Consider the following 12194-nt stretch of genomic DNA (forward strand, 5'->3'; position numbering starts at 1 on the left):
TGGAAGCCTCGGCCATTGTGTCAATCACCACCTGCAGCCATTTTATCAGCGGGTTACGTTACCTGATAAGGATCTCTGTCTGGAATGTCATTGCCTTTTACCATATAATGCAATCTATTATGGAATGTGTGTGCTATGCAATTGTGATCATTCATATTTCCTTCACTTATTGTCAGATAATGTGTCAATATTTTGAGTTCATGAATTCATAATTAAGTCAATCCTAATCATTGAAACATTCTTCTCAACGAGAGTCACCTATTCCAGAAATGGTATTGGATCATTTTCCATTAATGCTCATAATCTATTTATGAGCAGAAACCATAACTATATCGTCAGAGATCGTATGAATAGGAAATGTAATATATTTTTTATTTATTCTTCTATTCTATAATGTTGAGCTTTTGTAATCCTTAAGGACTCTGCTTTACTTCACGTGGTGACATGACCCCCTGATACCACCTCTCCCGCCCCCCTCTGGAGGTCAGTCTGGAGGCTCTGGCTGCCTCTCGGTTCAGAGAAAACGGGGAACAATAGTGCCCACCGACGGGCATCTCCATTACCCCGATATCAGCGTGGTGCCGCAGACCAGCGTCTCTTATTCGCGAACAATTAGAGGGCAGACAGACTTTACAGGTTCACTCAAACTGATTTCATTCCATGGAGGGGCGTGCAGCTGGGGATGCTAGTTAATAAGTGCTTTGGTATGGTTTAATAAATGATATGATGTAGGGCAGCAGGCTCCAGAAGAAAACAAAGAGCTGAGACCCTAACGTAAACATCCAGTCTACTCTGAAGGGCTTCTGGAAGGACTAGCAATCCAGGCATTTGAATGGAAAGATAATAGGCGAAAGTATCAGAGGAGGAAGGTTTTAGAGGAATAGGGGAGCTCAGCGAGGAGGGGAGTGGGGGGGGGCAGCGTGTGGCCCCTGCACTTTCAGCCAGCAGCTACCGACAAGTGTGTTGTGTGACGTCCTTTGTGTGAGCTGCAGCCCCTGTCTCCTCTTTCCATTAATTATTGACTGGTCACATCTGACATTTGACCATATCCCCCCATGAAGTAACCACAGAAACCGCATAGGCTATGTTGATCCTGCGCCCGGTCACGTCTGCCATTTACAGTGCATGGTGCATGTTTCAACTCAGCGTTTTACTTAACACCAGGGCTTTACAGTACATCCCGAAGCCTACTCCGGAACCTCATCGTATACTCTTCCCCTTATGATAATTTAATGTGAACTGGGGTAATCCTGTGTTTGTATGCATTCAATTAGATTGTTGGTTGTATAATTTACCCTCTGGATTTATAGCGATGAATGTATACACAAACGGCTCTAATTATTTAAATGTAGGTGTCTGCTGATACACCTAATTATTATTAAAATAAGTTTGACTCTTTCATTTGCTCTCAGACATCAGTTTTTTTTGTTGAACTGAAAATAGTAATTGACTATAAATAAAGTATCTCTGCTAAATAATTATGCTAACTGGTTGGACTGATCATTATAAATTGCATCTACATTGTTCTGGTATTGTTGACATTATGTAAGACTGCCTAATTGCACTTAAACTTGATGCTGCAATGTCATTTGGCAAGAGATAAGCATTTCTTGGACGGCTGCTAGGGTGGTTGTCAAGGAGCCCAGCCTTTGAACAGCCCTAACAGAGATGCACCTGTCGCGTTGTGTGTGGTTGTGTGTGTGTGTGTGTGTGTGTGTGTGAGCGTGCGTGTGTGCGTGCGTGCGCGTTGTGTGTGTGTGTGTGTGTGTGTGTGTGTGTGTGTGTGTGTGTGTGTGTGTGTGTGTGTGTGTGTGTGCGTGTGCGTGCGTGCGTGTGTGTGTGTGTGTGTGTGCGTGTGTGTGTGTGCGTGCGTGCGTGTGTGCGTGTGTGTGTACGTGCCAGTCAGTCATTCTGTTTGGGAGTGCCACAGTGTATCACGATACACTCTCTGTGGACGTTCCCAGTGCTCCCAGTTGCTCTCCTGTCGAAGGGAGACCACTGCATGGTGGACGGTGACCCCGAGGCAAACCGGGGACTAAACCCAGAGCCTCACGGACTGAGCTCAGGTTCATCACTTCAATGCCTCCCAAGAGGAAGAAGGATGTCGTGATCCGGTCGGAAGATGGTGAGGTGAAGGGTTTATTGTCATTCTTTTTTCAAGATCTTGCCTTTTAAATCATCTTTATTCAGAGTAAATGATTTAAGATGTATTTTTCTTGGATTGTGTTTATGTCGCTCATAATTCCAGGATTATATGGGATTATATGGAGTTCTATGTAATTTATTGTTCTCCTTATTGTTCCAGTGGGAATTGAGATCGATGCCCAGGAGGACAGTGGGAGTGAGGGTGAGTGTGTTGTATCTGTAACAGTGGAACAGGACAGCAGTCCTATTTGTAAAGTCAAATCATTTGGATCCTTAATTATTAATTGTCTTATCTTTGATATTAACTTAATATAAAAAAAACTCTTCTCAATCTAGTTTAAAGTACACCAAAAAATAAATTTGAATTACATTTTGATCAAAATTAGATTTAATGTCAAAAAAAAAAAAAATGATAATTTTATACGGGAGTCAAAAGTGAAAGATGTATGGATTCATGTCTATGTTGTTCCTCTTTGGCATGCATGACCCTGAATCCAATTACTTACTCACCACCTCCTCAAAGTAGCATCTGAGACGCGTACTTCAGATGTTGTTAATGTGTGGTTCTTGTGTCCATGAACCAGAGGAGGCCAGGAGAAGAGCCAGAAACAGGAGAGCCAAACCTTCTCCACGCAGAGCCAAACGCCCAGTGAGCGATGACGAAGACGAGGAGGAGGATGAGCCCCCGAGGAGGAAAGGACGGCGGGGGAAGGCCAAGGTGCAGGACAGTGATGAGGAGGAGGAAGAGGAGGAGAAAAAGGGCAGGAAAAAGAAACCCGTCAAAGCTTCAAACAGGAAGAAAAAAGCAGTGAAGGAGGAGAGTGAGGAAGAGGAGGAGGAGAGTGCGGAGGAACGAGGGAAGAATAAAAAACGAGGCAAAGCGCCGAGCAAAAAGGAGAAGGAGGAGCAGAACAAGGTGAAGAAAAGCGGCAAGGACAAAGGGAGCGAGAAAACCAAGAGAAAGAACAGTGGAAAGTTCAGCAGGTGCAGTATTCTGTGAGAGCTCGCTCTCTGTATCCTACCTCCACGTGCACGCTTCATAACCACTTTCACATGCGCAGTTCAGCCAATCTGTTGTGTGTCACACATGGGGACCCCCCTGTAGACTGAGGCTGCTGTCCATAGTTGCCGCCAGACACCTAAGATTCTACTTTTTTAGGATTCTAGATATTTTATTATGGGCAACACTTTTATAACACCGTCTTAAAAACAATATGAACACAGTGGCACACAGTTGATCAATAAGACAACAATATCCTCATTCTCATCGCCATCATCATCTCCATCCTTATCAGGGATGGGATGGTTGAGATCTAAATACCAAAGAGTTGTGTTTGTATTTCACTTACAGTAAACAGCCAAAGTTGTCTTGTTTGGAAGGAGAGGCATGTGAGAGGTTGTCCATTTAGAGTCAAGCCCCAGGTGAACCATGAAAGCTCTGTCCTTTTGACAGCTCGTCGGGGTCGGGTTCTGACTCTGACTCTCTGTCGGAGGGCGAGATGGAGCTCCTGAAGGAGGAGGTAGAGGAGAAGAAGAAGCTCATCACGACCTTGAGGAACAAACCCTGGCGCATGAAGAGGAGACTCCAACAACTCAAGTAACCAAAACAATACCACAAAAACCAAGCGGTTAACATTCAACAGCTCTTCTGCTTGTTGTTCCATTTTTCTAACTTTGAATTTCCTTTTATGATCCGCTTGCTTGTTGTAGTGCATTAGCTCTTCAGTCTACTAGTTGCTTTCTTAACGGCTGAAATATATTCTTGCTTCTATAGCTTGCTTCCCATCACTCATGTCGCATACATGTGATGTTGTTAATGTTTTATTAAAACATGGCTTTGCTGCGTTGCTTCGTTGATGTTGGCTTTGTTTGGTATTAGCATAGACATGCTATCCTCCATGCTCAAACCTCTGGTTCAGCATGTTATACAATCCTACATGTATGGTTAACCAGAATCAACTTCACTCTGAAGTGCATCCATTTTGCAAATCAATGATGCTGATGGAACTAAAACTAGGCTGCAGTATGTATTGACAAATTGACGCATCCAGATTAATTTGTTTTCTATAAATTTCAGTTATAATTCCATGTATAGAAGGATTGAATCTTGGGTTTGGTTTGAACTTTAATATTTACACCATCAATTAATCAAATCCATTAATCCATCCATCAAATCCATTCAAAAGTAATATCTTTTGAATGGAATTTACAAATTAAAATCATGTATATTCATCTTTATTGAACCCATTTAGACATTTTTCATTTTCAATATTCAGCCAGCACTATTCCAACAAATGTCAACTCGGGCTACAATAAGTTTCAATTTTCAATATCACTCAAAATACACAATACAGAAACTATATTAGTTGTATGTCGATGGCCACCAAGCTCAAATAAACCTCAACATTCTCATTGAATGTTTAATAAAGAATTTAGTTCGTAAAACAAACTTACTTCCGTCCCTTAAGTGTGTTTTGCGTGAGGTGGTTTGCGTGTCCCTGTTTGTGTGTGTAGATGTCAGTGTAGCTTTTCTTGTGAACAACGTCGGTCTTCAGATGGCGAACAAGAGAAGTGCAAGGTCATGACTTTTTGATGAGGTTAACTCACTTTGATGCATGCTGCTGTAACCAAGTGTCTCCGGACTGTTCTTTCCCCTTCATTATCAATCTTACTGGACACAAGGTGTCATCGGCCTCTTGTGATTTATCACTCTGCATGACATCCAAGTTCTTAATATCTGACAGTAATATAAAACCTTGTTATTCATACAAAATACAGATCGAAATGGTGGAATTGTGTTGTTTTATTGTTTTGGACACACAGATAAATTGTGTTATGGTGGAACGATGAGTCTCTCCTTCTGTGATTGGTTGTAGGGAGGCCCAGGCGTTTGTGGAGAAGTTTGAAGGCGCTTTAGGCAAAGGAAAAGGCAGGAAGCTCTACGCATACAAAGTGATGATGGCCAAGGTAAGAAGCACTCTTTTTTTAGACTATGATGAGACTCACTACAACAAGCTTAAGATGTTGACATTTTATCGGGACATTTTCTCTTCTACGCCCCCAGAAATTGATCAAATTCAAGCGTGACTTTGAGAACTTCAAAACAGCTTGTATCCCCTGGGAGAGGAAGATCAAGGAGGTGGAAAGTAAGGAAACAAATAAAAAAATATCCGAATGACGGATGAAACTATTTAGGACGAATGCTTGTGTTAATAGATTTGAAGCTCACCATTCTAACATGCACTATACCAGTGCATGTTAACATGATGCTGATGAACTGGTCCCTGGCCTGTTATATAACATGTTGTGGTGGTGGTCTCCTAATCCGGACCCTGGTCTACGCAGGTCACTTTGGTTCCTCGGTGGCCTCCTACTTCATCTTCCTGAGGTGGATGTATGGCCTCAACCTGGTCCTCTTTGGTTTCATGTTTGGGCTTGTGGTCATGCCTGAGGTGAGGGACAATACTATGTGTTCTTAGTGGTGTTAATGAAGGGGTACATGAGGGTTTTATTTACACTTTTACTAACATGAATCCAATGGCTAATTATTTAGTATAAATTGAAAATTGAATGCCCCAAGTAATCTGATGTTCTTACCCGGAGTAATTGAATGAGTTTTAGACCGTTCATCCTATTAACTGCTAGCTGTGTAACACCAGCACACCTCCATTCATGAATCCTCTATCTCCAGGTTCTAATGGGTCTTCCCTATGGCTCCATTCCCAGGAAAACCGTCCCCAGACCGTTGCAGGAAACAGCTATGGACCTTTCAGTCTTACTTGACTTTGGTGTGAGGATCTGAACATCACCTTTCCTTTTGACCCTACTCTTCGCTAAATCGGTGGATGCCTGTATTTTAAGATTAAACAGACAGTTTCCCCGCTACGTGAAAGGTTCCTAATGTACCTGAGTCCGATGTGTTGGTCGTCGACAGGGGTTCATGAAGTACTCCGTCCTGTTCTATGGTTACTATAACGACGAGCGGACCATCGGCGTGCTGCAGTTCAGGCTGCCGCTGTCCTACCTGCTGGTGGGCGTCGGCATCTTCGGCTACAGCCTCATGGTCGTCATCAGAACGTACGCACACACACACACACACACACACACACACACACACACACACACACACACACACACGCAAACATGCACGCACACACACATGCTTGCACGCACGAACATGCACAAACGTGCATGCACACACACGCAAACTCACGTGTACACACGCGCACACACACACACACGCACACACACACACGCACATGTACAAACGCACACGCACAAACACACCCAGACATAAGCACGCGCACACGTGCACAAGGGAGCACACAGACACTCACACAGACACGCACTCCGACACACACACACGCCCACAAATACACACACACACAATCACAAAAACACACGCAGGCACACAAACACACACCCGCAAACAAACATACAAATAAACCAACAAACGACAAACAAACCCCCACACATGTGTATTATGTGAGGGTGTACTTGGGCCCTATACCCTGATACACCCTCATTCCTCCAGATGCCAGGTAACCTGGTCTCCCTGCTGTTCTCAGGATGGCCCGCAACGCCAACGAGGGAGGGGACGGGACGGACGAGGGGGACTTCAACTTCAGCTGGAAGATGTTCACCAGCTGGGACTACCTGATAGGAAACCCCGAGACCGCAGACAACAAGTTCGCCTCCATCACCACCAGCTTCAAGGTTAGGGTTAGAGAGAGAGAGAGAGAGAGAGAGAGAGAGAGAGAGAGAGAGAGAGAGAGAGAGAGAGAGAGAGAGAGAGAGAGAGAGAGAGAGAGAGAGAGAGAGAGAGAGAGAGAGAGAGAGAGTAAAGTCTGGCGGCGAGCGCAGAAGGTGAGAGACCGTGTGATTTCGTCCTGTATCACCCTCTCTAACTGCCCCCGTATATAGGAGGAATGTACTAGTGAGATGAAGAGCTGGCGTGCTCACACACTCACACACACAGATGTTTGTGTCTGTGTGTGAGCGTGTTTGTGTGTTTCCATGCATACACATTTGCGTGTGTTCATGTGTGTGAGTTTGCGTGTAAGTGTGTGTGTTTTCATGTGTATTTGTGTGTGTGTGTGTGTGTGTGTGTGTGTGTGTGTGTGGTCTAGCTCAGAGATCCTCAAGCCAGAGACTAACGCGTCCTTGTCATGTGTGGTTCCTCCGTTCCCCCGCTGTGCAGGAGTCCATCGTGGACGAGCAGGAGAACCAGAAGGACGAGAACATCCACCTGCGCCGGTTCCTTCGGGTGCTGGCCAACTTCTTCATCCTGTGCACCCTGGGGGGCAGCGGCTACCTCATCTACTTCGTGGTGAAGCGCTCCCAGGAGTTCGCAGAGATCGACCAAGACAACCTCTCCTGGTTTGAGAAGAACGAGGTAAGGAGCAGGCCACCGAGTCTGAGACAATGGAGCGGTTGTCCCTCCAGGGGTTAAATATCTATCGTCATGATCTGCAATCACATCTAGTATGTTTCCACATGATTTATGTCAGGTGTAGGTGTCATAAATATTTGGCCTGTTAAGCCCTTAGAGATTGTGCCTGGGATTAAGGTGCACAAATAAAGCTATACTAATAAAATTGAAATGAATTGATTCCCCGCGATAATGCGATGGTATCGGCGAGCAGAAAAAGCTCTCCCTCCAGAAGCTTTTACCTTATTGGTTAGAAACAAGACGTCATGGCTGACCTGTTGACCTGCTGGCTACCCCCCTCCCATTCTGCCGGCGATTTGAATTCGCTCTGCAGAAGGGTCTGGAGAGGAGCAATATATTTCTTTCTGCTTCCGATATGCTTTTGCGGGAGCCAATCACCAAGCTGGCTTCTCCCCCTGGCGCGCTATTGGCTGGTTTAACACAATGACGACAGGGAAGCGACGCTAAGCAGCCAATTGCGCACAGAGTCAGTTGAACTAGGCCCGTTGACCACGCCTCTTGTGCTGAAGACAATGACGGCAGCCTCCCCGGACCAACGTGCAGTCTACTGTTGAGCTCGGTCTGGCAACAGCCAGGCTACTGACCCATAGCTACGACCACCTGCTCCTCCCACCAGGTGGAGTTTGTCATGTCCCTCCTGGGGCTGGTGTGTCCTCCTCTGTTTGAGACCATCGCCGAGCTGGAGGAGTACCATCCCCGCATCGCCCTCAAGTGGCAGCTGGGGCGCATCTTCGCCCTCTTTCTGGGGAACCTCTACACCTTCCTCTTCGCCCTGTTCGATGAGGTCAACGCCAAGGTAGGAGTCCATGGGTGTGTGTGTGTGTGTGTGTGTGTGTGTGTGTGTGTGTGTGTGTGTGTGTGTGTGTGTGTGTGTGTGTGTGTTTATGCGTGTGTGTGTGTGTGTGTGTGTGTGTGTGTGTGTGTGTGTGTGTGTGTGTGTGTGTGTGTGTGTGTGTGTGTGTGTGTTTATGCGTGTGTGTGTGTGTGTGTGTGTGTGTGTGTGTGTGTGTCATTGTTGTGTGGGTGTGGGTGTGTGTGGGTGTGTTTATGCGTGTGTGGGTGTGTGTGTGTGTGTGTGTCATTGTTGTGTGGGTGTGGGTGTGTGTGTGTGTTTATGCGTGTGTGTGTGTGTGTGTGTGTGTGTGTCATTGTTGTGTGGGTGTGTGGGCGTTTTTCAAATTTTTAAACCCTACCTTCAAATGACAAGTGTTGGCATTTGACCTCATACTCGTTTCTCTTCCGCAGCTGGAGAACGAAAAGTCCATTAAGAACGCCACCATCACAGCATACAACGAGTACTACTCCAACTACAGCTCCTTCTACAACACCACCGACGTGCCCCCACTCGACATCCAGCCTGCGGACGCCATCAGGGGACCCTGCTGGGAGACCGCAGTGGGAATCGTCAGTATTCAGACACTCAAAGAACGATGTCAAAGTGCTTGCGGAGAAAAAGTCTCTCGATCGAACGACTTGAGGATGGAATGCGTTTTCTTTTCTTGAGAACCTAGCTAGCTCCGATATTCTTCAGGGGAATAAATAGCTAGAAATGGGCGACTATGATTCGTCAGGGGCGGCATGTGGCTCAGGAGGTAGAGCTGATTGACTGGTAACCAGAAGGTTGCTAGTTTGATCCCCGGCTCCTCCTAGGCTGTTGATGTGCGATGTGTCCCTGAGCAAGACACCACACCCTGACCGCTCATGACGAGCTGGCTGTCGCCTTGCATGTCTTACTCCGCCATCAGTGTGTGAATGTGTGAATGAATGTGTGAATTTGAGGCAGTACTACGAAGCACTTTGAGTGGCCACTGGTTAGAAAAGCGCTGTGTAAATGCAGTCATTTACTATGTCTTACTATGTACTTACTATGTACTATGTCCGTGTTTGGGCGTGGCGGCTCCACCCAGGAGTTTGTGAAGCTGACCGTCTCGGACATCCAGGTGACCTACCTCACCATCCTCATCGGGGACTTCCTGCGAGCGGTCCTGGTCCGCTTCCTCAACTACTGCTGGTGCTGGGATCTGGAGGCGGGCTTTGTGAGTACCGCTGGCAGACTGGACCTCCACCGTACATTGTCATTCACTATTTCATAGGCACATGTAGAAAACATAACGTAATATACAATGTAGAATATCATATTTTACTTTCTATTTTATACAAATGTACTTATTGTAAGTCTGCTAAACCCCTCAATGTAAATGTAAATGTTTTTTGTTATATCCTACAACAGTGTTCTCTACATTTAATGTGATTAACATCTGTGTAGTTTGTGTATTTTCAATAGTTGGTTCCTAATTGGGAAAACGTTCATTTCAAACCAGGTGACGTCACCAGGTTTCTAATGAGTGGTAGTAGAGTTCCTGTCCTCACTGTGAGAACACCGCATTTACATTGGAAGTGAGACGGCCCTCCCCGACACAATGACCTCCTGTAGGACAGGCCCATCCGTCAGCAGAAACCCGACACAGAAATGAACACTTAATTACTGAGAGAGTCTGAGGTCCAGCACGGCAAGGAGAGAAGGGGAGCAGGACGTCGTAGAGAGATGGAGGGAGGGAGGGAATGGACGACGGAGGGAGGGTGGGAGGGAGGTGTAGAGGGAGGGAGGGAGGAAGGGAGGGAGGGAGGGAGGGAGGAAGGGAGGGAGGGAGGGAGGCATAGTGGGAGGGAGGAAGGGAGGAAGGGAGGCATAGAGGGAGGGAGGGTGGGAGGGAGGAAGGGGGAAGGAAGGGAGGGAGTGAGTCAGGAGAGCAGAGGAAGATGAGGAGACGTGAAGTGAGAGTACCCTACTTTTAATCAGGTGCGTGTGTGTGTGTGTGTGTGTGTGTGTGTGTGTGTGTGTGTGTGTGTGTGTGTGTGTGTGTGTGTGTGTGTGTGTGTGTGTGTGTGTGTGTGTGAGATTACAGCCTTCATATGGAGAGTTTGACATCAGCGGGAATGTGCTCGGGCTCATCTTTAACCAAGGCATGATATGGTACCTGCTGTCTTTCCCTGGAAAATTCACATTCACATTTCTATCACCTGTACCCTAACCGTAACCCCTACCCCTTACCCAAACCCTGACCCCTTATCCTAACCCCTAACCAAACCCTGACCCCTTACCCTAACCCAATCCCCTAACCCTAACCCCTAGTCCTAACCTTTATGCCAAATATTAACATTGCCAAAAATACTTGAGCTTTAATATTTAACTGAATTTATTACACTTTTAACTTCCCTGTTCTGAAACATATGTTCTCATAACATGCGTAATATTATTCATGTTTCATATTCCTAATAATATTAGAAAATTTGAATATGTATATATAAATTTTTTCTAATAGTTTTCCTTCACAACATCGTTGAGGTTTAGCGTTGGAGGAAATAAACTCAGAAATCTCAGAAATAAACCGACTATCCTCCCCCTCCTCCTCCTCCTCCTCCTCCTCCTCCTCCTCCTCCCCCCCACCCTCCCCGTGGTCCCCAGGATGGGGGCCTTCTACGCCCCGGGCCTGGTGGGCCTCAACGTGCTGCGCCTGCTCTCCTCCATGTACTACCAGTGCTGGGCGGTGATGAGCTGCAACGTGCCCCACGAGAGGGTGTTCAAGGCCTCGCGCTCCAACAACTTCTACATGGCCCTGCTGCTGCTGGTGCTCTTCCTCAGCCTGCTGCCGGTGGTGTACACCATCATGACCCTCTCGCCCTCCTTTGACTGCGGGCCCTTCAGGTAGGTAGGCTGGGGGGGTGGTTGGGTTGGGTTATAAGCTTCTGTTGGATTCGAGAGAGAGCAAGAGGGAGCAGAGGACGGTAAATAGTGAAAAACATCAATCAAAGACATCCCCTGCCCCCATCTCTCCCTCGCTAGGTTTCACCGCCATTCAAAAGTGCTACATTCATGCACCTGTGATGGACAGGCAAGATGGATATCCTGAACCAATCAGGGAAGAGATGCTCTGATTGGTCAGAAATGAGCTGGGAGAAATCTGAAATCTAAAAAGGCTCATACAAAGACTTGCGCAGTCAACCCGCAGCAGATATTCACAAGCAGACATTATCTCACGAATAGCTTACGGATAATTTCTAACAAATCACACTCAAGTACCAGCTCTTAAATCTTACCTACAGCACCTTCAACTTGAGAAGCAAACATAAATGTGTGTGCTTCACATATCAGTGGGCAGTAGAGTGCAGAGTTTTAGGCATCAGGAACAAAGGCTAGATTATAATATGTTGTAATCAGTCATTGGTACAATGGTACTCTTAGAGTTGACTGCTTTGTGACACATAAAGCCCCATGAGAAGACCCTGCTGTGAGACTGAGGGGAAATGGTTTAAATTATATCAAGCATTTTCTCTGTAATTATCGTTGGGGACTGTAGGAAAGAGGCAGAGAGAAACGGAGGGAAACAAGCAGGCAGGGTTGAGTTTGGGTCTCATCTTCTGTGCCAGCAAAAGCACCAAACAGTTCCACTTACAGAATAAAACGTATTTAACTACACTCAAAACCAAACGATCCAAAGGCAGGCCTACATTCACCAAACCGTGGACCCCAAGGGCTCTAGTTACCCGGTGGCTTATCTGGTAAACGAATCCCTGAGTCAACCCGGGCCTGACATGA

The 12194-nt window shown here is 46.3% G+C and overlaps 1 protein-coding gene across 1 annotated transcript in view; it reads left to right on the forward strand.

The window, feature by feature from the left end:
* The first annotated feature begins 1741 nt into the window (after positions 1-1741).
* tmc2b (transmembrane channel-like 2b) overlaps positions 1742-12194 on the forward strand; it is a 13762-nt gene continuing 3309 nt past the window's right edge. The window contains exons 1-16 of the mRNA XM_060054380.1: positions 1742-2125; positions 2306-2347; positions 2730-3129; positions 3599-3742; positions 5022-5112; positions 5210-5291; positions 5491-5597; positions 5837-5935; positions 6080-6222; positions 6714-6861; positions 7346-7540; positions 8214-8393; positions 8843-9001; positions 9505-9633; positions 10504-10571; positions 11064-11303. Coding sequence (XP_059910363.1) covers positions 2080-2125; positions 2306-2347; positions 2730-3129; positions 3599-3742; positions 5022-5112; positions 5210-5291; positions 5491-5597; positions 5837-5935; positions 6080-6222; positions 6714-6861; positions 7346-7540; positions 8214-8393; positions 8843-9001; positions 9505-9633; positions 10504-10571; positions 11064-11303 — 2273 coding nt within the window. The 5' untranslated portion in view covers positions 1742-2079. The remainder of the gene's footprint in view (positions 2126-2305; positions 2348-2729; positions 3130-3598; positions 3743-5021; positions 5113-5209; positions 5292-5490; positions 5598-5836; positions 5936-6079; positions 6223-6713; positions 6862-7345; positions 7541-8213; positions 8394-8842; positions 9002-9504; positions 9634-10503; positions 10572-11063; positions 11304-12194) is intronic.

This window comes from Gadus macrocephalus, chromosome 6 (genome assembly GCF_031168955.1).
Source record: "Gadus macrocephalus chromosome 6, ASM3116895v1".
In the NCBI taxonomy this organism is placed as follows: domain Eukaryota; kingdom Metazoa; phylum Chordata; class Actinopteri; order Gadiformes; family Gadidae; genus Gadus; species Gadus macrocephalus.